This window comes from Octodon degus, unplaced genomic scaffold, assembly GCF_000260255.1.
Source record: "Octodon degus isolate 3935 unplaced genomic scaffold, OctDeg1.0 scaffold00019, whole genome shotgun sequence".
Taxonomy (NCBI): Eukaryota; Metazoa; Chordata; class Mammalia; order Rodentia; family Octodontidae; genus Octodon; species Octodon degus.
This window is the reverse complement of record NW_004524595.1, coordinates 16,645,033-16,669,094: the sequence shown is the minus strand read 5'-3', so window position 1 is coordinate 16,669,094 and position 24,062 is coordinate 16,645,033. Positions and strand designations below refer to the sequence as shown.

General features: G+C 36.0%; 1 protein-coding gene across 1 annotated transcript in view; it reads left to right on the top strand.

The window, feature by feature from the left end:
- Nucleotides 1-24,062, top strand: part of Fryl (FRY like transcription coactivator) — a 302,292-nt gene that overhangs the window by 187,180 nt on the left and 91,050 nt on the right. Inside the window, exons 9-18 of the mRNA XM_023711119.1 lie at nt 95-175; nt 1,989-2,157; nt 2,425-2,517; nt 5,141-5,239; nt 6,074-6,175; nt 12,277-12,380; nt 12,658-12,766; nt 15,226-15,312; nt 20,321-20,492; nt 20,891-21,023. Coding sequence (XP_023566887.1) covers nt 95-175; nt 1,989-2,157; nt 2,425-2,517; nt 5,141-5,239; nt 6,074-6,175; nt 12,277-12,380; nt 12,658-12,766; nt 15,226-15,312; nt 20,321-20,492; nt 20,891-21,023 — 1,149 coding nt within the window. The remainder of the gene's footprint in view (nt 1-94; nt 176-1,988; nt 2,158-2,424; nt 2,518-5,140; nt 5,240-6,073; nt 6,176-12,276; nt 12,381-12,657; nt 12,767-15,225; nt 15,313-20,320; nt 20,493-20,890; nt 21,024-24,062) is intronic.

The window sequence follows — 24,062 nt, the reverse complement described above, 5'->3', positions numbered from 1 at the left end:
ATTGAACCGTGGTCCCTGTGCTTTGCTAAGCTTGTTCTAAGTAGGTGCTTTAGACCACTGAGCCATCTCACCAGCCCCTGTTCTTTGATCTTAGATATTCAGGAACCAACACTGGGAATGTGCACATCATTGCAGATTTATATGCGGAAGTGATAGGAGTTCTTGCCCAGTCAAAGTAAGTTCTACAAATCATTGATTTTTGCCTTGCTCTGTGGTATAGAATGCTTCAGTGCTAACTGGTGCGGAAGACACTGATAGTTTTAGATATGCTGTTTTGCCACTGGGTTTTCAGAAAGCCCCTTCCCCCTTTTATTACTCACTGCTCTGTTCCTCCGGGGCTCCTTTGAGTATCCATCCGTCAGTTGTACAACTTCTTTTAATTTATTGGAGGTTTTCCATAAATACCTGAATCAAGTAAGTCAGAAGTTTCTAATAACGTTTCCTTTTTTTCCTATTTTTAATAATTCTCTGAGAAGTGGTTTTCAAAATTTTTTTAGAATTGTTTATAGAACTGATAATTACTTTTAGTACCCTCAAGTTAAGAGCTTTTATTTCTGAGATTGCAATACTGTGTCTTCTAATTATCTTGTTTCAATACTAAATAGTACTGAATAGGAAAAGCAAAGAAAGAAAGAAGGAAGAAAGAATAAAAAAGAGAGAAAAAGCTAGGATTACTCCATTATCATTTGGAGTTACATTCATTAAGTTTTATTGAATCATCATTTAGTAGAGAGTAAAGAATGTTTAGTACCTTAGAGTTGCTGCAAAAGCTGGGATATTTTGGATTTCCTTTGGTTGCTACTGGTGGTAGGGTACAGTGAAGGTATGAAACAAGAGGGGAACTGTAAGGGATATATTTGAATATCTAAGTTTTGTGATTGTAATATCTAATAATTTTTTGAGAAATTTAGTAAGAAAAACGAATAATGAATTCTAATATATTAAAGTGGAAAGGTCTTCATCTATCTTCTAAATATTTTTTAATAAAATGATAAAGAGTAATTTGAGGTAAAATAGTATTCTCCAGGGTTCAAATTAAAGTAGGTGAATTATACTTCCTAACATGTGTCAGCATTTTGTTAATATATGGTTTTCTGTTTTTTCTCCCTTTAGTCAGTGCCCGTTGGAAACATGCCTTATCTGGAGTCATTCTAACTCTCAGGCAGTAGTTCCCTAACTAATTTTAATAATACATTTTAATCATTTTATAACAGTAGGGTAATTATTATTGATCTCTGAACTATTAGATGTCTTCTCAGTGTAAGCAGAGAAACACCTATCAGTCTTCACAACTGTGATGACTTTAATCCAAGATTGGATTCACATTAAAGCCTCCCTTTTTTGTAGCTTATTGTCATTCTGAAACTGTTATCCCCTCTCTCTCTTCAGTTTTTCTACAGAGAAATGAGGTGCTAGCTTTAAGAGAGAATTGATACTATTGCTTGGTTTATCTCTTCAATACATTTATGGTCCCCAGTCTGCTCTCTGTGTAACTCTCAACACAGACTTTAAAAATATTAAAACTTGGATGTAGTCTCTTATTTATATAGGTATGTCTTACGACCAGATTACTTGATCTTATTTATTATGATTACTGGTGAAGAATAGTAATGAGACTGTATTGATTACATCAAAGGAATTAATAAATCTGATTATTTTTTCCTTTATGAACTCTGAATTTTAAAGTCAACCAACAACAAATTCAGTATAACTGTTTCACTTCCTGTTGTGTACTTTTCTAGACATTTTCATGAAGGCAGAGGAAAAAAATTATATTTGGGCAACATGCATCTTGATTTCACCTTAAAGATCACGTAGGAAGTTAGTGTTCTAAAGTCACATCAAATTATGTCTCCCTTGGGGCCGGGGAGATGGCTCAGTGGAAAAAGCGCTTTCCTGGCAAGCGCAAGGCCCTGAGTTCAATCCCTGGTTCCGCCAAAAAAAAAAAAAAAGATATAATAAAAATTATGTCTCCCTGTATATTAAAGGTTTCAGGCTGTAAGGAAGAAGTTTGTGACAGAATTAAAAGAACTGCGACAAAAGGAACAAAGCCCACATGTGGTGCAAAGTGTCATCAGCTTAATAATGGGAATGAAATTTTTCCGGGTAAAAATGTATCCTGTAGAAGATTTTGAAGCATCTTTTCAGTTTATGCAGGTAATGTATCTTCTCACTGGTAGTATTTAGAATTAGCTCAGCAGTGATTGTCCTTGTCCTTTATAACTTTTTAGAAGAAATAAAATTACATTAGTTTGCAACATCATTATTAATTTCTTACTCTTGTTAAATTCTCACAAGTTTAGAATTATTGTAATTATTAACTTAAGGATGCCCTGACTTTAGTTTTTATTAAAATAGTTCACAAAGTTATGCTACTACAAAGTTTTAACCTTTCTCCTTTTTTAAATCCTTTTTCTTTTCAAGGAATGTGCTCAGTATTTCTTAGAAGTAAAAGATAAAGATATAAAACATGCACTTGCTGGTTTATTTGTGGAGATTCTTATCCCCGTAGCTGCTGTAAGTATATCGATTTTACACCATTCATATGTCATATAGAAGCCATAGAATGTTCTACTTCAAGTTTTTACATGAAGATTTGCCAGGCAGTAAGCAGGGGCCATCAAAAGGTTCACTTCATTTGTCCTAAGAGGGCGATGACTTGTTCTGTTGATTCATGTGTAGTGTTTTGTGTACCATTTCATAAGTTGTGTTTCGTGCTGAGATATATCTAGTCCTCAGTACTGTAACCTTGGCTAGAAATAGAAATTAATTACAGTGGTTGGTTTTGGTTTTTTGAGACAAGGTCTTACTGTGTAGTTCATTGACAATCCTCCTGCCTCAGCCTCCCAAATGTTGGGATTTCAGGGGTGTACCACCTCTCCCAGTGAAATTAATTACATTCTTGCACTCAGATTTTATTCTACTTAAATTTCAAAAAAATAAATTTATTTTCATGTTGAGCAATTGAACTGTCTTGGATTTCTATTATTTTTTTCTCCTTTTTTTGTACAGTGGAATCTAGGGCCTTCACACTGGGCTACATCCCTTCCTTTTTTGTTTTGGATTTTGAGACAGATTCTCAATGTGTTACCCAGACTGGTAACTTGAGATCTTCTGCCTTTGCCTACCAGAGTATTGGGATTACAGGTGCGTGCCACCATACCTGGTGTTGGCTTTCATTTTTAATCTTTGAGTTCACTGATGTGTGACCTGTATGTTTAATGAACTGATTCATAGGATTCTGTTCATTAATGGCTTTGGAGCATGTTTAGAAAAGGTGGACTAAGAATTATAAGAAATATTAAGAATTTAAAAGTAGTAATGTCAGAATGGTTGGCCTGATTTTTTTTAACCTGTCTTGAATGTTTACCTAGATTTGATGTTTTTTTAATGAGGACAAACAAATGTCATGAATTAAAGTTTCTAAGTGGTTTAAGGAGTCCCACTCACCCTCCCATGCCAGCGTTAACCTTGAGAATTAGGCTTATATTCCCGAGCAAACAGATTGTCAATTTGTAAAGCCTCTTTAGTTGTACGCCAGCATTATTAGTAAGTAGACCTCCTTTTCTCTTCCTAGAAATGGTTTGAAATCACATTATTCATCTCAGATTGTTTGTGGTCCCCTTGTAGTCTGACAATCCTTTGTGGTTGGGGGGGACAGGTATTTAGGAAAATTAATTTAAGAAGTTAAGTTTTAGTTTCTAAGGAAATTGACAAGAAGGAAGTGCTTGTAGAAAGGAAACCTCTTCATTGTTGTCCATTCTCACTGGGTTTGCTGCTCTTTCATACTCCGTTTTTGTGTCCAAGTTTATCACTGTGCTAGGGCTGCCAAAATTCTGTCCTACAGCCTGGGTCACTTACCAACAAAGCTGTTTTACAGTAATGGTGCCTTGCATTTTGAGGTCAGGGGGCAGCAGGATGGTCTTTGCTGAAGGCTATGAGGAATTTGCTCCATGCCGCTTGCCTGGCTCCTATTGGCTTACTGAAAAATCACTGGCCTTCCTGGCTTGTGGGAGCAGCAATCTGCTGCCTACTGTTATTGGAACATGGTGTTTTCCACGTGTACATGCTGTGTTGGATGAAAGAACCCCTCATTCTGCCTTGACTAATGTGATCTACAAATGAGCTGTCCTTAAGTAAGTTCACATTCTAAGGTACTTGCAGTTAGGACTTCAGCATACAACTTTGTGGGGACATGATTCAACCTATAACCTGTCACTAGCCCTTTCTGCCTGAAACATTTGGTCTCTTAGTAACAGCAACCCTGCTCTTTTCCTGGCTGGCTTGTGTTTATCAGACCTATCCTATTCATTCATCAAATGTATTGAGTGTTCTCTATATGTCAGGGCCTAGTCCATACACAGGAAGTACAACAAACAAGGCTTTTTGCTATTGTGGAACTTCTAAAACAGAAGACAGAAAATAGACTAGTAGATGAAATACGTGGTATTTGTCAGATTGTGGCCAGCACTGTGAAAATCTGTAAGCAAGGTAGTGGCAAAGATAAATGTTGTCAGAGTTGAAATGTTGATTAGAGTGTGATTGGGAAAGACCACCATCTTTAAAAAGATGGCGCCAATTCAGCAAAAACTAGAGGAACAAATGATAAAGACTTGCTCCATCTGGGGGGATGTATCGCAGGCAGGAGGAACACACATAGGATGCTCTGAGGCAAGGCCATGGCTCCTTTGTGTTTTAGGGTCAGCAAGGAAGCTAATGTGCCTGGTTCCACAGCCAGAGGCAGGGCAGTGGCTGATAGGGCCAGAAGGATTAAGTAGGAGTCTGATGCAATGTTAGGGCAAGACTTAGCTGGCTGTAGCCTTGAAGCTGCTTCTTCATGGAGATACTCACTCCAAAGGGCCCCTCTGCATGCTCCCAGAGCCCAGACTGCCTGCTGTCCCAGCACCTCACAGGCTGGACTCACTACGTGTTTGCTCACCAGTATCTGTTTGTTCACACAAGACTGGAACCAGGTTTATCTTGTTTGTTTAGCCCTGGGTCATTTGGTACATTATAATACTTCAATTCAGATATTGGTGAATTATTAACTTACTTAAAACCTTACAGCAAACATTTGTGATCCTTCTAAAGTTTAATAGTTGTAATCATTTCCTTTCTGTCTGTATTGCCTCTTCACCAGGCTGTTAAAAATGAAGTGAATGTTCCCTGTTTGAAGAATTTTGTGGAGATGCTCTATCAGACTACTTTTGAACTGAGCTCCAGGAAGAAGCATTCCTTGGTATTGAGAAATATTTAAAACCTCTACAGTATTTTAGTTGGGAGCTTTAGTCATTGATTTGGAAATTTATTGGAGATTTAAGAGAATTGTAGAGTTCCCCCAAGTTCACTACAAGGGCAGGTTTAACATTCTTATTTTCTCCTGCTCAATTTTAAATGATATTCTTGATTTATTCTTACTACCTCTGTATTCAAGAGGCATAGTGGCTGGGGAGATGGCTCAGTAAATAAGTGCTTCCCTGGCAAGCACAAGGGCCTGAGTTCAATCCCTGGTTCTAAAAAAAAGAGGTTTCTCAGAATTTCTTCTAGATCTTTACCTGTCTTGACAGGTCCTTTGTATTATATGAGAAAGATTGAATGTAATCTTATATTAAGAATAAATTCCTTTCTTTTACATTACATTAAATTATATTCTAAAGTGTTAGATTTTTAAGGAACCATTCTCCATTTGATTACATCTCTTCTGTGCAGAGATAGAAGACATTTTCTTTCTCACTTCATCTTCCACTGTTATTTTAAACAAGGGCAAACAGGAAGCTGGCTCTTCTGTCCTGTAAGCCTAAGGCCTGGACTCAGAGCCTCTGTACTGGAGGAGGAATAAGATGGGCTGGGAACAAAGCAGAGCAGTTCTGCCTCAGTGAGATGACAGTCAAAACGCATGCCTCTACTATTCTTTATTAGGTTATTTGATGAGATTACATTTCCCATTAGAAATGGAAAACTACAGAAAAAGGTTTTTTAGGTTCTTTGTTATGATAATAAATGAAACAATTATTTGTAAGTTTGGTGCGTTTTCATGAAACTTGTTGATTCTTCTTTTCTGTATCTCCTACAGGCTTTATATCCATTAATTACCTGCCTTTTATGTGTCAGTCAGAAACAATTTTTTTTAAATAACTGGCATATTTTCCTACAGAACTGTTTGTCACATTTAAAGGTAAGATGTAATTACATTTCTGTCCTGTGCAGATTATAATATATATTCATTTAGGCATATACATTGAACAGTATGTAATAAAATATTCAGTAACTGTTGGTCTATTTGAATAATACTTTGGTGCGTTCTTTTTCATGTTTCGACTTTATTTCTTCTCTGAGGAATCATGGACAGAAAAGAATAAACTTTTAATTGAAATTATAGTTTGTTTTAATGCAAATGTGTACATTTTCAAGGATTGTTGTTTGTATTATTTTAGATATAGCAGTATTAATTTTTTTAAGAATTTAAAAATAGAATCATAAATTCTATTATTTATAGACTTCTACTATTAATTTCACAAAGCCCTCCATACATGGGCTTTGTCTTTCGTGAAAATTCAGTAGTGTGGCTTAGGTCTGAATCATGTAAAAAATGCGTTGATAAGAAAATATCACTAAAAGCACGTTCAACCTAATTAGGCCTAACTAAATAAAAAGTGTGCTGCTGGTGCCAAGCAGGTGCAGAAGCTCCTGAAACAGTTACATCTTGAATTAAGGGGCTCATGTGGCTAACACAGTGGCACGCCCACCTTCTTTGTCTCTCGTCATTGATAATGAAACTGAGAGGTAAGATCTTTTCTTCCCAGGATGCTCGCTAGCAGGATGCTCTTTTCTTCCTTGGATAGGAATCATGTCTGACCCAGAAGGTGGGGCCATTCTTCATCAGCATGCCCGGTGAATGCTCTGTGAACGCTCCCTTGCTGTAATTAGATGAGGCTGTGAGAGTGTTTGCTTCTAAGTTACAGAAACATTGCACATGGGACAGTTCCATTCCTGTTGTTCCTCTAAATTAGACTTGTGACTGAAGCCTTATAGTTTGACAATAAATTGAGTCGCCGAGAGACTAAATGACCTCCCTTTCTCTGGCTGTGGTTCCATGTGGTACTGTGAGAGATAGGACTGCTTCTTCAGAGTTCAGGAATCATCCACTGGATGTGATCCTGTGTATCTTTTTAATTATTATTTTTTTTAATTATTTATTTTTATTTTTATTTTTTTTCTTTTTAATTATTTTATGTATCATTTTCAAAGCTGCTTTGATTTCTTAGTAAGGTATATGGTATCTATATGACTTTGAAAAACATTTTTGTCTATTTTCCTCTTAGATATACATTGATATTATTCATATTTGGATGAGAATTGATATTGCTTCTGTGCTTTATTTATGAAAATTCCCAGGACCAAACCAAGCTGACTAGATTCTTTATGTCTTGCAACCAGGAAAGAAATTTAATTAATTACATTATACTTGTTTCTGTCCTTATTTTGATAATTCACACAGATACAGGTACTAAAAAGGAATGGATCCTTTTCTGGGTAGTATAATTTTTTCATACTTTCAATAAAATATTTTAAGACATGCTTTTAAGTGTTTCTGGAAGGTTGCTTTGTTTCATGACAGTTCATACCTTTCTGTTGCTTGTTGAAATTTTTTTTAATATATATATATATATATATATAGATATATATACATGTTTCCACCTAACATTTGCAGTACTTTCGCAGTAACTTAACTTTTTTTTTTGTCTTAAGGCTTTCATTTAAAATGCTCTGTTTTCTTCAGTCCCTTACCTCCTGTTACATATGTCTGGCATATTGCCCATTTTCATTAATGGCTATATCAATCTGCCAGACTAAAGGAGATAAGAGCCACTTAGCATGAATATTTGGAATATAATTGTCTTGGCCATTAACCCTTAACTTACATTAAGGCTCTATTCAGCAGAAATTTTATGACTTGGCTCCTGTTTTAAATCTTAGATAATGTGGCTGCTGTGGTAGTTGAGGCAGGGAGCTTTTAGCATTCAAGGAAAAATTATGCTAATTATCTGGTATATTAGTTGGAATTTATTTATTTATTTTTTACATTTTGGAAAAGTGATCCAAGATCCTGACTGAATTAATTAGCAACCAATAACTTTATGTCTCAAGTAATATCTTGATTTAAATAATAACATATAAAACAATTTTTTACTTCTTAGACCAACTCCTTGGGACTGATTTTGATTAATATTTAGTGAATGTTAGCTTCAATCTCTCATTTAGTTTGCACTGTACCCGAGGCTGAAAGAATTTAAGTAAATGACCTGTGTTTAGAAAGACAATAAATGAGAGACAGCGAGAGCTTTACATCTAGATCCATTTCTGTAATTTCTGCTCTTTCTGGTGCACCATATTATTTTGAATGTACCACAAAGAATGTTGCTGTACTAAATACTTTAAGAAAATATTTTGGATATACTTCTGGGATATTAAAAAGACATTCTCTAGTCATATGAATAAATTATGATTTTCAAGATACTTTAAAATATTGGAGATCCCCCCCCAGCAGGTGCTTATTCTACTGAGCTATCTTCCCAGCCCAGAGTATTGGAATTTTAAAATTAATCTTACCAATTTTTAGATTGAGTATAGGAAAAATTGGCCTTATTTTTGTATGCCCTTAAATAATGTGTGTCATTTTATTTCCATAGAAGTTAAACTTCTTAATTTTGTCCCAAACAGAATTATGTAGTTTCCTATTCTTTTGATCAGTTAATGTGCTTATGAAAAAATTTTTAATATTTCTAAAGAATTGTTCAGAAAGAGGAATAATAAGAGTAGTTGTATAAAAATAATCTGGAGATTTTTTTTGTACCTCCATAGTGTATTCTTATTTTCTTTTAAATATTTAAAGTTGTTTGAACTCACATTCAGTGCTTTAAGAGGAAAAAACTTCTTTAAGAGAGTTAGAAATGTAAGTGTGTTCTTTCAGTTTGAGTATGTTAGGTACATCGTATGATGCACAAGTTGTGAGATTTTTTTTTTTTTTTTCATTGTTTCTGGCCACTATCTTTAAAATTTAAAATTTCTTCTAAATAGAGACCTTGGTAAAGAGCTGTCTTGTTTTGTGCTTATTTTCATCTAACATGCATGTGCTGCATCTCATGTTTATGTTTGCTGTCTCACATTGCTTTATTTAGATGCCATCTAACAACAGTATCAGAAAACAAATAGAAACACTTCAGGTGAGTTGTGTTGGCATTGCACCGTAAAATACTGCTTTATTTCCTTAAGTGTGGCATTTGTTCTTTTCCTTTTCCCATTGTTGCATTGCATGTCTGAGGTACTTATTCAACCTGCTTCCAGTATTGTAAAAGAAATGTTCAGCCATAGCAGGCGAACTATTAATGTGGTCCCAAGAAGAAAGATTTAAGGGGAAAAAAATGGCATTGAATGCTGATTCTTCAGCAAAATTTACAATTTAAAGATACTATGTTTCGTATACATTATTTTTTATTTATAAAAAAACTTCCAGTGAACAAGCAGACAGTAGTTTAGATTTTGAACATGATTTTTTGGTATGTTGATTTTCTTTTGGGGCTAGGGATTGAACCTAATACATGCTAGTCAAGTGCTCTACCAGTGAGCTACATCCTCAGCCTTTGAATATGATTTGATGAATAAAGGTTTTTAAAATTTGTACTCTGTTTATTTAGGTTTTTAACATATTTTTTTAAAGCTTATCATAGGGAAAAAGGGTAGAAACTGAAATGATTGCTACAAAAATTGTATTTAACTGATATCAATATTGTATATTAATGTCATTTATTTTTAATGTATATAATATGATTATTTAATATAGATGAAAATTATAACTGGAAAATTATATATCTGTTTTAAAGCTCAGATCAATTTAGAAATTTTTTATTCAGACATGGCAACATTGTAGTGACTAAAAAATTAATAATTGATTTTTATCATTTTTCATTGTGCTGCTTTTGCATTGTGCCAATCATAGCTTTGTAAACATAGTTCATTTTGGAAAATCTGAAAATAAAATCTTTATGTCACATACCTCATTACTTAAGAAAATTCAAATAATTTTGTGTTTAGTCATTTATATGATAACAGTTTTTATGTGGAATAGGACTTACATATTTTAATGTATAGATTTTATTAGAGTTTTAAAAGTAACTGAATTTTATTTGATCTATATATGAAAAGTAAAAGGTATATGTTGAAAATAATATTTAAAAAATTTTGTTTTAGGGGAGCAATTTCAGAGTAAGAGTAAGAGGAAAGTGTAGAGAGTTCTCAAAGTTTCTTCTGCACACACACATGCGCAGCCTTTCTAATCTCAGCATCCCTGTTGGAGTAGTGCATTGGTTATAAGTAGTGAAGCTACATTGTCACCCAGATCTGATAAGATCGTTAGGGTTCTCTTTTGGCGTCATGCCTTCTGTGGGTTTTGACAGGTGTAAGTGATGTATTCCTAGTGCCAGTGTCAAATAGTAGCTTCACTGCTGTAAAAGTCTGTCCTCGGATTATTCACCCTTTCTTCCCTTGCTGATTTCTTGCTGAGTAAAAATATTTGTATTTAATATCTGCAACTTAAATAATAGAAATGTTTTATTAAAGACATTACTGATACAGTTTGGATGTTATATTCATAACATACATTATACATTAAATTGTTACATTAGCAACAAGCAGAAAACTACTTAAGTATATTTTAAATTTATAATCATTATGGATCTGGCAGTGGAGAGAGAGACCAATTTTGAAGATCTGGCCAGTAGAGTAATTGATTTTCCATTCTTAATTATGTCAAATAATTGCCAATAATATTTTATAGTGGCTCTCATAAAAAACACTCTTTTTGTATTGCTTTTGGTCATATGTATTAGGTGTATTAGTTTATCTTAAAAAGTTGAATGGCTAAAGTAAATATTTTTTGAATCTAATAGTTGTCTAATTGTTTAAGAATGAGAAATCCACCAAACCAAATTCTTTAAAATACAAATTTATAGCATTCACTACCCCCTGCAAAACAGTTAACAAATGTAGAGAATTTTTCTTGATGAAAAATATTAGGTAAATGTTTAAAATTCACTATTAAATTTTATCACATGAATATGGGTATTTAAGAAAGTTAGCTTTTTTTTTAAAAATACTTTTTGTACAGGGCCTCACCATGAAACTCGGGCTCATAGTGATGCTCCTGTTTGCAGTGCCCCGACGCCTGGTCTTGGTGGCCGCCTCAGCATGCCCAGGGGTGGGGCTGGCATAGCCTGTGGTGCCCAGGTCCTTGGTCCCTGCACTTGCCTATGCAGGCGCTTAGTCCACTGAGCCATCTCGCTGCCCTACCCGCTTTTTGAGGCATCCTCTTACTAATAGCTCAGGATGGTTTTGCACTCCTTATATAGCCCCAGGATGCCTTGAACTTATGATTTTCCTGCCCCAGTGCCCCAAGTTTGAGATTGCAAGTGTGCACCACCATGCTCAGCTTAAAAATGTTAGTTTTTACAGTAGCTAAAATAAGAAAAATTTTGCTGATCAAATGATTGAAATATAATAATTATCTGATTCTTAATAATTTAAATAACAAGTGTTTTGATTCTAAATAAAAGAAGTATAATTCTTGCAAATGGTCATTCAGCACTTGCCAGGTGCTATTCCAAGTGCTTTATAAACACCAGCTTTCATAGTCTGTGAGGTGGATGTCACAGTTGCCCCACTTGAGAGATAAGAGGCTGTGATGTAGTGGCCTGACAGCTCCTGGTGGGGACAGGGCCTGATCTCTGGTGTTCCTGTTGAGAGGCTATGCCTAATTCTCTAGTTCACATGATCTCTTGTAAGAATGTACCAAGTGTTTTGTATATTGTTTCACAAATGCAAATGACTGTAATATAGTGCTCTAAACTTTTACCACAGATGGGTTGCAAATTAATTACTCTAGAGATGACTAATCCTCTTGTAATTATGTCAAAATTGCAGTGTGAACCATTTATCAAGTAATTTTATATGTGTGTAACTTTGGAGATTTTAGAAATAGTAATAGAATTCTTTTTATTGGTTTATTTTGAGAATATAAGCAAGAGCTCAAAACTATCTTTTTCATGTTATTTTAGCCATCTATACATGCCACATACTAAACACCTATGTTTTTAAATATGTTTTAAATCAAATATTAAAAAAAAAAACAGGAGCTTTTGTTTGTTGACAGAATGTATTTGATGTTAAGGGAATGCAAATATTTTAATACATTTATTCTTACTCTCTTTTGTTTTAAAACAGAATAAAGATCCTAAAATGTCTCGAGTTGCACTGGAATCTTTGTATAGATTGTTGTGGGTTTATGTAATTAGAATAAAATGTGAAAGCAACACTGTAACTCAAAGGTGAGTACCTTTGTTTTAAAATGTGCTTAAAAGAAAATCTTGGGCCTAAGGGTATATGGGTCAGTGGTGGAGCTTGTGCAATGCCAAATTCAGTCCTTAGCTTCAAGAATAATAAAATAAAATATTGCTGAAAAAATCGCACTAGTGGAATTTTACTTAAATATCTTGGTGGAGAATATGAATTCTCTTGGAATAAAGGACAGAAAGAAATTTTTTTTTTTACCCATATGCTATTAATGTCATCATCTCATCATGCTGAATTCTTTTCTTCCTATAGTCGTCTTATGAGCATTGTGTCAGCACTTTTTCCCAAAGGCTCACGAAGTGTGGTTCCTCGTGACACGCCTCTCAATATATTTGTGAAGATTATTCAGTTCATTGCTCAGGTGAGCACTTTGCCTCATAATAGATGCCATCGAAGACCTGTGGGCAGCCTGTGCTAGGAAATGGGAGTGATTATATTTTTTACACATGCTAACAAATATTGGTTAATATAATGAAAAACATTAGTATGTTTAAAAAGTAAAAACAAAGTGTACTATTTATGGTGACAATAAGTGTAAGTCATTCATTTACAAGTGTTTTATAAATCATAGTGACTTTTTAAATTAAAAGTAAATTTCTTATACAAAAGACACATTGCTGTCAGCGCCCCCAGCACTCCCCTTGGCTTTGCACATGTTTGTCATTCTTGCCACTTTCTGAAGCAGTTCTGGAAGTCCTCTTTGGTCTCTGGCTGCCTCTATTTCCTGACTAGATTTAAATGTTTATGGCAAATCCTGTCAAATAAAAGCATTGCAGCATGTCCTTCTCCATCTAACTCACTGGAGCTGGAACACCGTGACTTCTGGCTCTTTCCTCAAGTCAAAATGACCCTGAAAGGTAAACATTTTGAGTTGAGTCAGAGGCAGCCATGACAGTGCAACTAGAGACCCTCACTAAGCAGCTGCTCCAGACGGCGGAGCAGCAGCGGGATGTGTGTGTTCCAAGTGAGGGGGAGCGTTTTGAGGGGAATTAATGAGAATGTGCCTTTTACTGTAATTTTAATTTCTTAAAAAATCCTATTCACCATATTTTTAATCCTATCTTCTACTTGGAAAAGGAAGGAAGACACAGAGGTAGAACTTTATAAAGTCATGAAAGTATTTAACAATCTCATTTACTAAGTACCCCTGAGGATCTCAAAAGATTTCTTAGAAAATTATTTTCATAGTCTATATTAATTTAGGTTATGAACTTCAGATAATAAAATCCAATGTAGCTATTAAATCCACTGGGATCTTACAGCTCTCAGGATTGCTAGTAGGACTGAAGAAACAAATTCTAATCTGAATGATTTGGAGAAAGGTACACATTGTGTTGTCTAGAGGCTGCTTGCTGCTCTGCTGAAATAGAAAATCTGTGAAGTAGAGCAGTCTCCAAGTATGAGTTTACTTCAGGGTTCTGCATTTCATCAGTGAAATGGATTCCTTCCTTCCTTCCTTCCTTCCTTCCTTCCTTCCTTCCTTCCTTCCTTCCTCCTCCACTTTCCTCCTCTTCCTTCTCACAACCCCAGTTCCTAAAGACTCATGTCTACACCACTTTATAGATTTTTTTTTTTTTTTTTTGTAGAACCAGGGATTGAACTCAGGCCCTTGTGCTTGCCAGGCAAGTGCTAATTCCACTGAGCCATCTCCCTGGCCCCCACTTTATAAGGTTTAAATTACATTCTGAACTTTATTGTTACTGGCAAATGCTGTTCATTTTTCTTGCCTTTGCCCTAAAACAAGGTTTATTAAACCAGGTGGCACAAAGCTGTAATCCTAGCACATGGGAGGCTGAGGCAGGAGGATTGTTGTGAGTTCAAGGCTAGCTTGGGTTACGTAGTAAGTTCAGGGCCAGTCTGAACTGTGTAAGGAGATCTGTCTCAGAAACAAAAGGTGGCGGGTGTGGTGGTGGGGTGTCATTATTAAATGGGTGTGGAGTGAGCCAGTCTGAGGTTTTGGTTACATTTCCTCCTGGGGTTTCTGCCCTGTAGAAAGAGGTAGGATGACCTCAGATTAAAAGATGTTGATTCCAGAATAAGGATTATCTTCTCTATGAATAAAACATGTGATGATTTAGATAATCCTTAATGAAATAATTTGTGACAGAGGAGAAAAAAAGGAACGTTTAAACAAAATGAATGCATTGCTATTTACTGGAGCATATCTAATGCCTTTTCTGTTTTTGAGAATTGTACCCATTCCCTGAGGTGAATTGCTTCATCTACCAGCCCACCAGCTCTGTGAAACACCTCTTGGGCACCAGTCTCCTCGTCTTTTTTTGCTCTTGGAATTTTGTCTGTAGCCCTGCGTTCTTCTGACCCTCTCTGTTCCCTGTTCTTGTTGCATAGCTACTGTCCTAGGACTTCCTTTCTTCATCCTTCAAGAATTCTTCCACTGAAGTTTTGGATATGACTTTGGTGAAAACTTTTATTGGTTTGGGTAGTAAACAAATTGTCTGATTAAATAATATATTTATACTATTTTAACCTTTTTCTTTTGTTCAGCTAGATTTATGTATGTTTTGGTTTGTCTGTTTAGTGGTACTGGGGTATTTTACCACTGCATTCTATCCCGTCTTTTTTACATCTTTCTGTTTCAAACAAGGGTCTCCCCAAGTTGCCCAGGCACGAGTTGAACCTGCCATTCATCTTCTACCTCAGCCTGCCTCAGTGATGGGTTACTGGCATGTGCCACCACACCCTGCTAGATTTATGAATTATTAAGAGCATAAACCTGCATTGTTGCTATTGTGTTTATAACTGTTAGATACATAATCTGTACCAAAAAGTTACAAGACTTATTAATTTTTTTTTCTCTAGGAACGTTTGGATTTTGCAATGAAAGAAATAATATTTGATCTTCTCAGTGTTGGAAAATCTACAAAAACTTTCACCATTAATCCAGAGGTAAATATACATAGTGTCCTGTACTATTTGTTTATTTCCTTTCAACAATGTTTCTGGAGTCAAAATGCTTAGGTTCAAATCCAGTCTCTACTTCTCACTGTGGGTGCTATGCTGGACACCTTATTTAACATTTCTCTACTGACTGAATGGTTTAATGATAGTAGTAAGCATGGTAGAAAATAACAGAAGGACATTTTTCCAGTTTAGCCAACTTGGCTGGGTTTTAGAGGTTGTGACATTAATTCTTTTACTTTACATGGTTTATGTTCAAAGTGTTCTTTAATAAATATGATTTATTCAGCATTTATTGAGCACCCAAAATGTAGCAGGTACTATTCCAAGTACTGAAGGACAAAAATACTTTCACTCAGAATTAATTTAAAAAGAAAGAGAAAAATTCATGGAGAGGGAAAGAAAGATGCCCCCCAAATAAGTGTTAACTCACACTTCTGTCCGCTTTAGTTGTGAGAAATTACATTTATAGATAGTTTCAAAATATTTTACATCCTGATTGCTTGTTAGAATCTAATGACATTGAGAAGATAAGGAGGCAAAGCAACTGCTGTCTTTCTTATTTATTTTAAATTACGTTGCTAGTTCATCTTGTAATTGAATCTTGAGTCATTTCTTTTTAATGTATTTAGTACGGGGTCTACAAGGTCTCACTACATAGATCGGACTTGTTGTGGTCCTCCTGTTTTCAGCCTCCCAAGTGCTGGATTACAGGCGTGTGCCACCACATCCAGTCTCAATCGCCGCTCAGTGTGCCCCAGAGACAGGGCCGGCGCAGCACGCTGAGGATCGAACCCCAGCTACTGCGCTCTGCCTAAGCAGGCACTTTAGTCTGCTGAGCTATCTGACTGGCTCTTGTAATTGAATCTTAAGATATATGTTGAACAAATGAGTTGGACAATTCTTAAAGCTTTTTACTTATAAAATCATTAAGATAAGCTAATAATTATTTCTATGCACTTTTTGAAGGTGCATAGACATGCATGTTTTTATAGATAACATATAAAATTAACATGACAACAAAAGTCAAAGAACACAAGAGATTTTTTTTTTTTTCCAAAAGAGGTTTTCTCGAGCATCGTTTTTTCCCCTGATACTGGTGATTGACTTCAGGGCTTCACACATGACGGGCAGATGCTGCAGCACTGAACTTCATACCAGCCCTTAGGCATCCATGTTTTTTTTCTTTGAAGAAATGCTTATTCAAATCCTTTTCCCATTTTTTCTTTTCTTTTTTATTTTTTAAATAATTGTGTTGGAACTTTTTAGGTCTAAATAATGATAACATTCATCGTAGGGAATTTGAATTTGAACATGATATATCTTAATTTTTCTTTTTTCCCTATTCTTCCCTTCAACCTCTTTTTCCGTTGTTATTTTTCCCCCCTTGTTATTTAAAAAAGCTTTGTTTTCATGTTTTATTGCTCTCTGTCTCTGTCTCTGTTTCTCTGTCTGTTTGCCTCTGCCTTTGTCTGTCTGTCTGTCTGTCTGTCTGTCTGTCTGTCTGTCTGTCTGTCTGTGTCTCTGGCCCTTCTTTTCCCCTTCCATCCTCCTTAGTCTCCATTTGAACAGTTTCTTCCTATTTCATAATACCTAATACACATTTTGGTCCTTAGTTACCCTTTAAGTTTCTTACACGAGAAGAACAATGTGATTTTTTTTTTTAATTAAATAGCTACAACAATTTGTTTTATTAGTTCTGACTATGGGGGGAAAAATCATAAGAACAATGTTGGAAAAATCTAGTTCTTTTAGAGTCCCAAATTACTTTTAAAACAGTAAAACAAACTATAAAACCCACACAAGTGGTATTAAAAATTATGTAGTTCAATAAATGCGACATTCACAAATGTGCTTGTAATTTTTTTAACTATAGCAAAGTGAGCATGGGTCTAGTGACTGGGTCTAGGAAAGGTAGTGTTATATAGCGTAACATAATTAAGTGCTTCAATTTGCTGGTGAGGATTATGTAACTGAATTGGAATGTTATACCACTGCCTTTTAAAGTTCTATATCCATGTCCCAGGGTCTGTGGTAACATAAAAGAAAGAAATGATGCGTCCTTTACTAATGATTATTTAACAATTAGAGGTCATTTCTCTTGGACTAGTAATTATTAAGGCTTTTTCTCCCTAGCATTTTAATATTTTGGGTGGATGTTAGTAGATTTAGGTCTTTTTGGCTCATGGGTATGTCAACCCCAGCATAAATTAGTACTACCAACTCATACTGGTTTTTTTTTTTTTTTAAGAACTGGAGATTGAACTCAGGCCCTTGCGCTTGCCAGGGAAGTGCTTATTCTACTGAGCCATCTCCCCGGCCCCTCCCCCCCCCCCCCCCCATACTGCTTTGAAGATAGTGTATGAAGGCTGACCAGTGAATTCTTTTTTTTTTTTTTTTTCTGCTAGTGAATTCTGTAAAGGCAGTAAATGAAAGGGAATACTATCTCAGTAACTTGCTAGATGCAAGGGGCAAAAAATGAAGAAAAACAAAATGAAGGACAATCATTTTGTGAGAAAAATATTTGCTTCTTTCATCAAAGTCCTGATCTTTGAAGACCAAATATAACTTTTAGTTTATGAAGACCTTTATTGTTACATAATACAGCCAATGATGAATTCAGGTTGTTTGAGCACAAATTTCTCTTTTTTATGTTGGTATTCTCACTGCCACATTTTTGAAAACCTGTATTATACTTTATATTCTATTTATAAGTGATAGTTTCCTAATTCTAAAAAAATAAAAAACAAAGCTTCTTATGGTACTACATAGGAAACAATGAAACCTATATTCCGTCTTCAAGAAAAGCACCTAAAGTGATTCTAGGGCAGTGAGTAGGCTTTGAATCTTACAACTTCATTTACATTGATCCTACGATCTTTTTTTCTTTTGGGCAATGTCAATTGAACAGTGAAGTTAGACAACATTGAGAAAATTATTTGCTACCAAATACAACTTTTGAAGGTTCAAATGAACAATGTGATATTTAAGCATGTGTACCTAATTTATTTCATTTAAGAATATGGTCTCAAGGCACATCCATTTCCCTAGGAATGGCTGAAGTTCGTCCTTCTTTGTGGTAGAGTAGTACTTTTGTTGGGTGAAATCAGTTGATGGGTATTTGGACTGTTTTCCAAGCTTTAACTTGCAAAATGTGCTGCTGTAAACATGTATCTTCTAGTATGATGCTTTTAATTCTTTTGGAAAGATACAATGAAGGGGAATAGCTGGGTCAAATGGAACCTCTAATCCTAGTTTTGAGGAACCTCCACACTGATTTCCATAGTAGTTGCTCCAGTGTATGCTCCTTTCAATAGTGGAGAAGAATCCCTTTTTCTTCACAGCCCTGCCAGCATTTTTCATTGGTTGATTTCTTGATAATAGCCAGTTTTTCTGAAGTAAGATGGAATCTCAGCATTATGTTAATTTGTACCTGTCAAACAACTAGTGCTATTTGAGACATCTTTTCATATGTTTGCTGTTTCTACTTCTTCATCTGAGAAGTGTGTCTGTTCATTTCAGATACCCATTTTTGGATTGGGTCTCTAAATTTGAGGGGTGTAGTTAAGAAATTGTTCTCCTTGCTGAAGTTTTCATTACTAAGAGTGGAAAAATCTGCTGGTTAATTTAGGTGTTGCTCATTACTCATTTAGGCTTCCTTCATTACTCTCATCTAAGACACATTACTATCTCAAACATAGACTGAGGGAGGACATTATTATCCTGTTTTATATAGTTATTTATTTATTTTGTGTGTGTGTGGCCAGCTCAGCCCACCAGGGGGCGGGGCTGGCTGGCATGTGGTGCTGGGGGATTGAATATCCTATTTTATATAAAGATGACTAAAATCTATAGAGTCTTAGTCTTATTTGGGTAATAAATATATATGTGAACACTAGCTTTATTTTCTTGCTGTATTCCAGTGCAGTGACTTGCACATCCCTTGGGATGCGCGTTCCCTGCTCTGGGGGCACTGGGGCAGTCAGGGACAGTGACGGCATGGACTGCGGCAGTGATACTGCTAGCAAATGGCAGGTCATTCACTGTGAAAAGTGATATTAAGAAACAGGTTTAGAGATCAGTTCTTGTCTTTGTTTTGAAAGTGTTTAACCCGAGGCATGCCTTTGACATTGAGAAGGACCAGTCAGACAGATCCTGAGAGTCTGAGTTCAGAGGACAGTCCAGGCATGAAGTTTGTTAGTGGTCTGGGATGGATGGTAATGGAAGCCATAGCACTTTCTTGGGGGGAGAGGATGTGTAAGGATAGGATGCAACTGGCTAGAAAGAGCCTTAAAAATAGCAAGAAGTAACATAGCTGTACCTGAGGAGGGATTGTTTCAGCGGAGAAGGTTCGACCTTGCCACACTGCAGAACAGTCAGGAAGGTGCCAGAAAAATGTGGTTACAGATGAATGAGCGCTACCTCAGAGTTCCTCATGAGAGTGTTTATTCCAGTAGGAGAACTCAGTTAAACAGAAAATGTTAGAGATTCAAGAAAGAGAAGGGATTGTTGATGGTGTGATATTCCAGAAAATGCAAAGCAGATGGGATAACAGAGGAAGACCACCAGTCCCACCCTGATTCTGTCCAGCAAAGGAAGGAAGCAGTGTAGTTCTAAGTATACTGGTGTGGTTTGCAGGGAGAACTTGAGGAAGGTGAATGTTTTTGCTTTCTGTAAATTAGAGAAAATTGTCTGCTTAGAGTGGTGAGGGGACGAAATGTATCAAGGTGAGTTGAGAGGGTGGAGGACATTTGAAACAAGCCCTGCAGAATAGGAGAGCCAGTTCACCTTGGAAGGAATGTGTGGTATATGGGAATTTGGTACCAAAGCGAACTGGATTGTCTGCACTGGTTAAAAATGTTCTTTCCTCTCAGCTTCCCACATCATTTTTTTTTTTTTCCAAAATTTTATTGTTCCCACATCATTTGATGAGATATTTCTAACATGACAAAAAGATAATATGGCACTGATTTTGTTTTGTAATTTTTCTCTAAAGAGAATGAACATAGGCCTCAGAGTCTTCCTTGTCATAGCAGACAGCTTGCAGCAGAAAGATGGTGAACCACCCATGCCAACAACTGGAGTGATTCTTCCCTCAGGAAATACTCTTCGTGTAAAGAAGATTTTTCTCAATAAAACCTTGACAGATGAAGAGGCAAAAGTCATAGGTAGTGTTAACTAGAATGAATATGTGGCTTTGTAATACAGTTGAATATTCTTTTGTACAAGTCTGTGATCAAATCTAAAGCACATATTTGCCCAGTAATTGTCATTCTGGTACGTACAATAATACCAAATGAATATTTTTGGCAATATATGTAAATCTTTCTGGGAAGGCTCTTGTGATTTTATCTGTTCATTACATTGTGTCTTTTCTTCAAATTAATTTGACTTTTCTGCAAAATTTTTACATAATTTTTACATACTAAAGCAGATCATCAGGGAGAAGAATGTGTCACAGTTGAAACTCTTTGTGACAATAAGCTAATGCTGTTTAAAAATGGGTTGGCTAAGTATTCTTTATTTAATTTCTGACATTTTATAATTGGGAGTTTTTCTCACCTAGGAATGTCAGTTTACTATCCTCAAGTAAGAAAAGCATTAGATAGCATTCTCCGACATTTGGACAAAGAAGTTGGAAGACCAATGTGTATGACCAGTGTGCAGATGTCTAATAAGGAGCCTGAAGATATGATTACGTATGTAGGAAATACATACCTTCACTGCTGTTTCTTTTTGCATAAAAGAGTGCCGATGGTTATTTCTGCTTACCTGTTTCCTTACTTTCTCATCAAGACTTCTCCCATATTGCCATTTACTATAGTTTTTAATACAGTGATTACTTTCATATGTTCTGTTTTATTCTTTAATATGGTGTCAAACTAGTATAGATAACAAAAGTCACTCTGGATCTCAATGTAGTTTATTATTAATGACAAGGCCTCCAACTCATTATGTAGCCCAGACTGGCCTCAAAATTGCAATATTCCTGTTTTAGCCTCCTAACTGCTAGGATTATAGCTATACGCCACCATGCCTGGCTTGATCTCTCTATTTAATATACAGTTGTTGTATATTGTTGTATTCTAATATCTCTGAGAGTTTATTTTATTTTGGTGGTAGATTTTTGGGGGGCAGAGGGTGTTTTGAGATAGGGAACCCACTATGTGGCTGAGCCTGGCCTTGAACTTGCAACAGTCCTCCTGCCTCAACTTCCTGCGTGCTAGGATTATAGGGTTGTATCACCACACTCAGCTTGAGAGTCTCTTTAATGTAGAGTTTTTATGTGTATTGCTTGCTCTGAAGTGTCTTCTTCCTTTTCATCACAACCAGTTTTCCTCACTTAACGTCAATAGTTTGTTATTGTGTAGTTTTTCTGTTTTGTACTGTCTCAAATGATAGCGGTATCATTTTTCCCTGATTATCTATTCTTTTGTATTTCCAATAACATTCCATTTTAATGCACCTTTGATGCATTTTAATGTAGGGTCTTTAAAATAGAGAACATCTTTTTACTGATTAAGAGAAACCTAAGATGAAATAAAAGTTTTATTACTTACAGGTCCTACATAGCGCACCCGGAAGTTACATGCACAGAAGTCATGGGGCAGATGGGGAGAGTAAGAAAGAGAAAAGGGCTCTGGGCCAGTGCTTTTATTGGGCCCAGGTGTTATCCAAGTCACATTCCCTGAAAGAGGGAGCTTAAAGCAAACAGTCAAAGTTCCAGGAAGTCACGTTGTGACTGAGAGATGATCCCTGTGGCTTGTCAGCACAGTCCACATGGGGTGTGGAGTCAGCAGGGCCAGTCAAGCAGGATATACCCCACTGTCCTACAGGGAGGCAACAGAGACCCGGATGGATGCACTGAACCAGGAAGAAGGGAGTGTGGAGAACTAGAAAGTGTCAAAGTGAGCCCTATTTCTGTGACAAGAAAGTTGAAATGACATTTAAGATGGATGCTAAGCCAACATAAGAATTTAAGAACTTGCTCCACAGTGCCCTCATTCTTTTTTCTTTGTTGCACTTTAATCTTTGTTCCTTAATTCTTTTGATTATCCATTTTGGCAAAGGTCACATGGCTTTATCCCTTGAGACAAGCCGGCCCCACACCTGTACACTTCGCTGTGTGTGGGGACAGGTGCACACTGACTCACTACCAACTGCTTGAAAGGCAGGGCGTGGCTCAGCTTCAGGATTCATAGTGTGCACCTGTTATTTACACAGTACTTTATGGGCTTGGGAGCCAACAGCAAAGTTATGGTAGCTGAAATTTCAACCATGTTATTCAGAACTCCTGTTATTTAACTACATTGTAACAAATTCATGTGCATTGGAACCATGCAAAGGGAGGACTATAAAAATCTAAAAGTGGGGCAGGGGAGATGGCTCAGTGGAATAAGTACCCAGGCAAGCACAAGGGCCTGAGTTCAATCCCTGGTTCCGGAAAAAAAAAAAAAAAAAAAAAAAAAAAAAAAAAAAAAAAATCTAAAAATCTCCACAAGGAAATAGCACGTCCATTTCCACTATAACAAATACCTAAAATATGTAGAACATTCTACTCCTTTTCTATTTAACGATTATATTTTTAGGCCAAGGGGAGAACAATTTGACTATAATAGGTTAATAAAAAGCCTTACTTTAAAATGAAAACTATGGCCAAATAGCTCAACAGATTAAAGCATCTGCTTAGGCAGACGCAGCAGTGGCTGAGGTTTGTTCCCCCGAGTGTCATGCTGACACTGCCCCCAGGGTGCACTAAGCTGGCGATTGAGACTAGGCCTGGTAGCACACGCCTGTAATCTCAGCTCTTTGGATGAAAACAGGAGAATCACTACAAGTTCGATTTAAATAGTGAGACCCTGTAGACCGTATAGGCCCTTACTAAAATATAAAAAATCAATAAAATGAAAACTAAATTCCAGCACATTAAGATGTTAGCCATTTAAATAAAATTGTCAGATAACTACAAGAAAATATAGTAAAGGGTTGGGGACGTAAATTAACGATAGACCACTGCCTAATACAGTACATGCAAAGGCTGGGGTTCATTCTGGAAAAGACAGCAAAAGAAAAGATGGTAGAGTTAAACTGGTTAAGCCTCTGTTCTAGAGGGACCAAGGTTTTAAAAATTAGCATGTTTTTTCCCCTAAAATTTAAATATATATTTTTGTATTGTGAAACGCAGGAGGACAAAGGAGATAGTACCTTTGATAACACAGGAGAATATCTAATTCTCAATATCTTGTTAGTTTTATTAGCATAGGAAATTATTATTATTGTTGTTGTTGTTGTTGTTGTTGTTGTTTTATTTTATTTTATTTTTTGCACAGTACCGGGGATTGAACTTGGGACCTTGGGCTTGCTAGGCAAGTGCTTATTCTGCTGAGCTATCTCCTTGGACCTAGCACAGGAAATGAAATGAAGAAAGTTGTTTAATGTTAGAGGCTCGAAATAATAACATTAAAATACTTAATGTCAGTATTGTTATTTATAGCATTAATTATATTTATATCGATGTTATTATAGTATTAACATGTAGTGATTATTGGATACTAAATATGTGAATGATCTTAATGTTTGAAATAAGTATTATAAGTAAATTGAGTTAATTACTATCTAATACAGTTTCTTTGCTTGTTTGCTCATTAACAAAATCTTTTTTTTTTTTTTGGCGGAACCAGGGATTGAACTCAGGCCCTTGCGCTTATTCTACTGAGCTATCTTCCCAGCCCCAAATC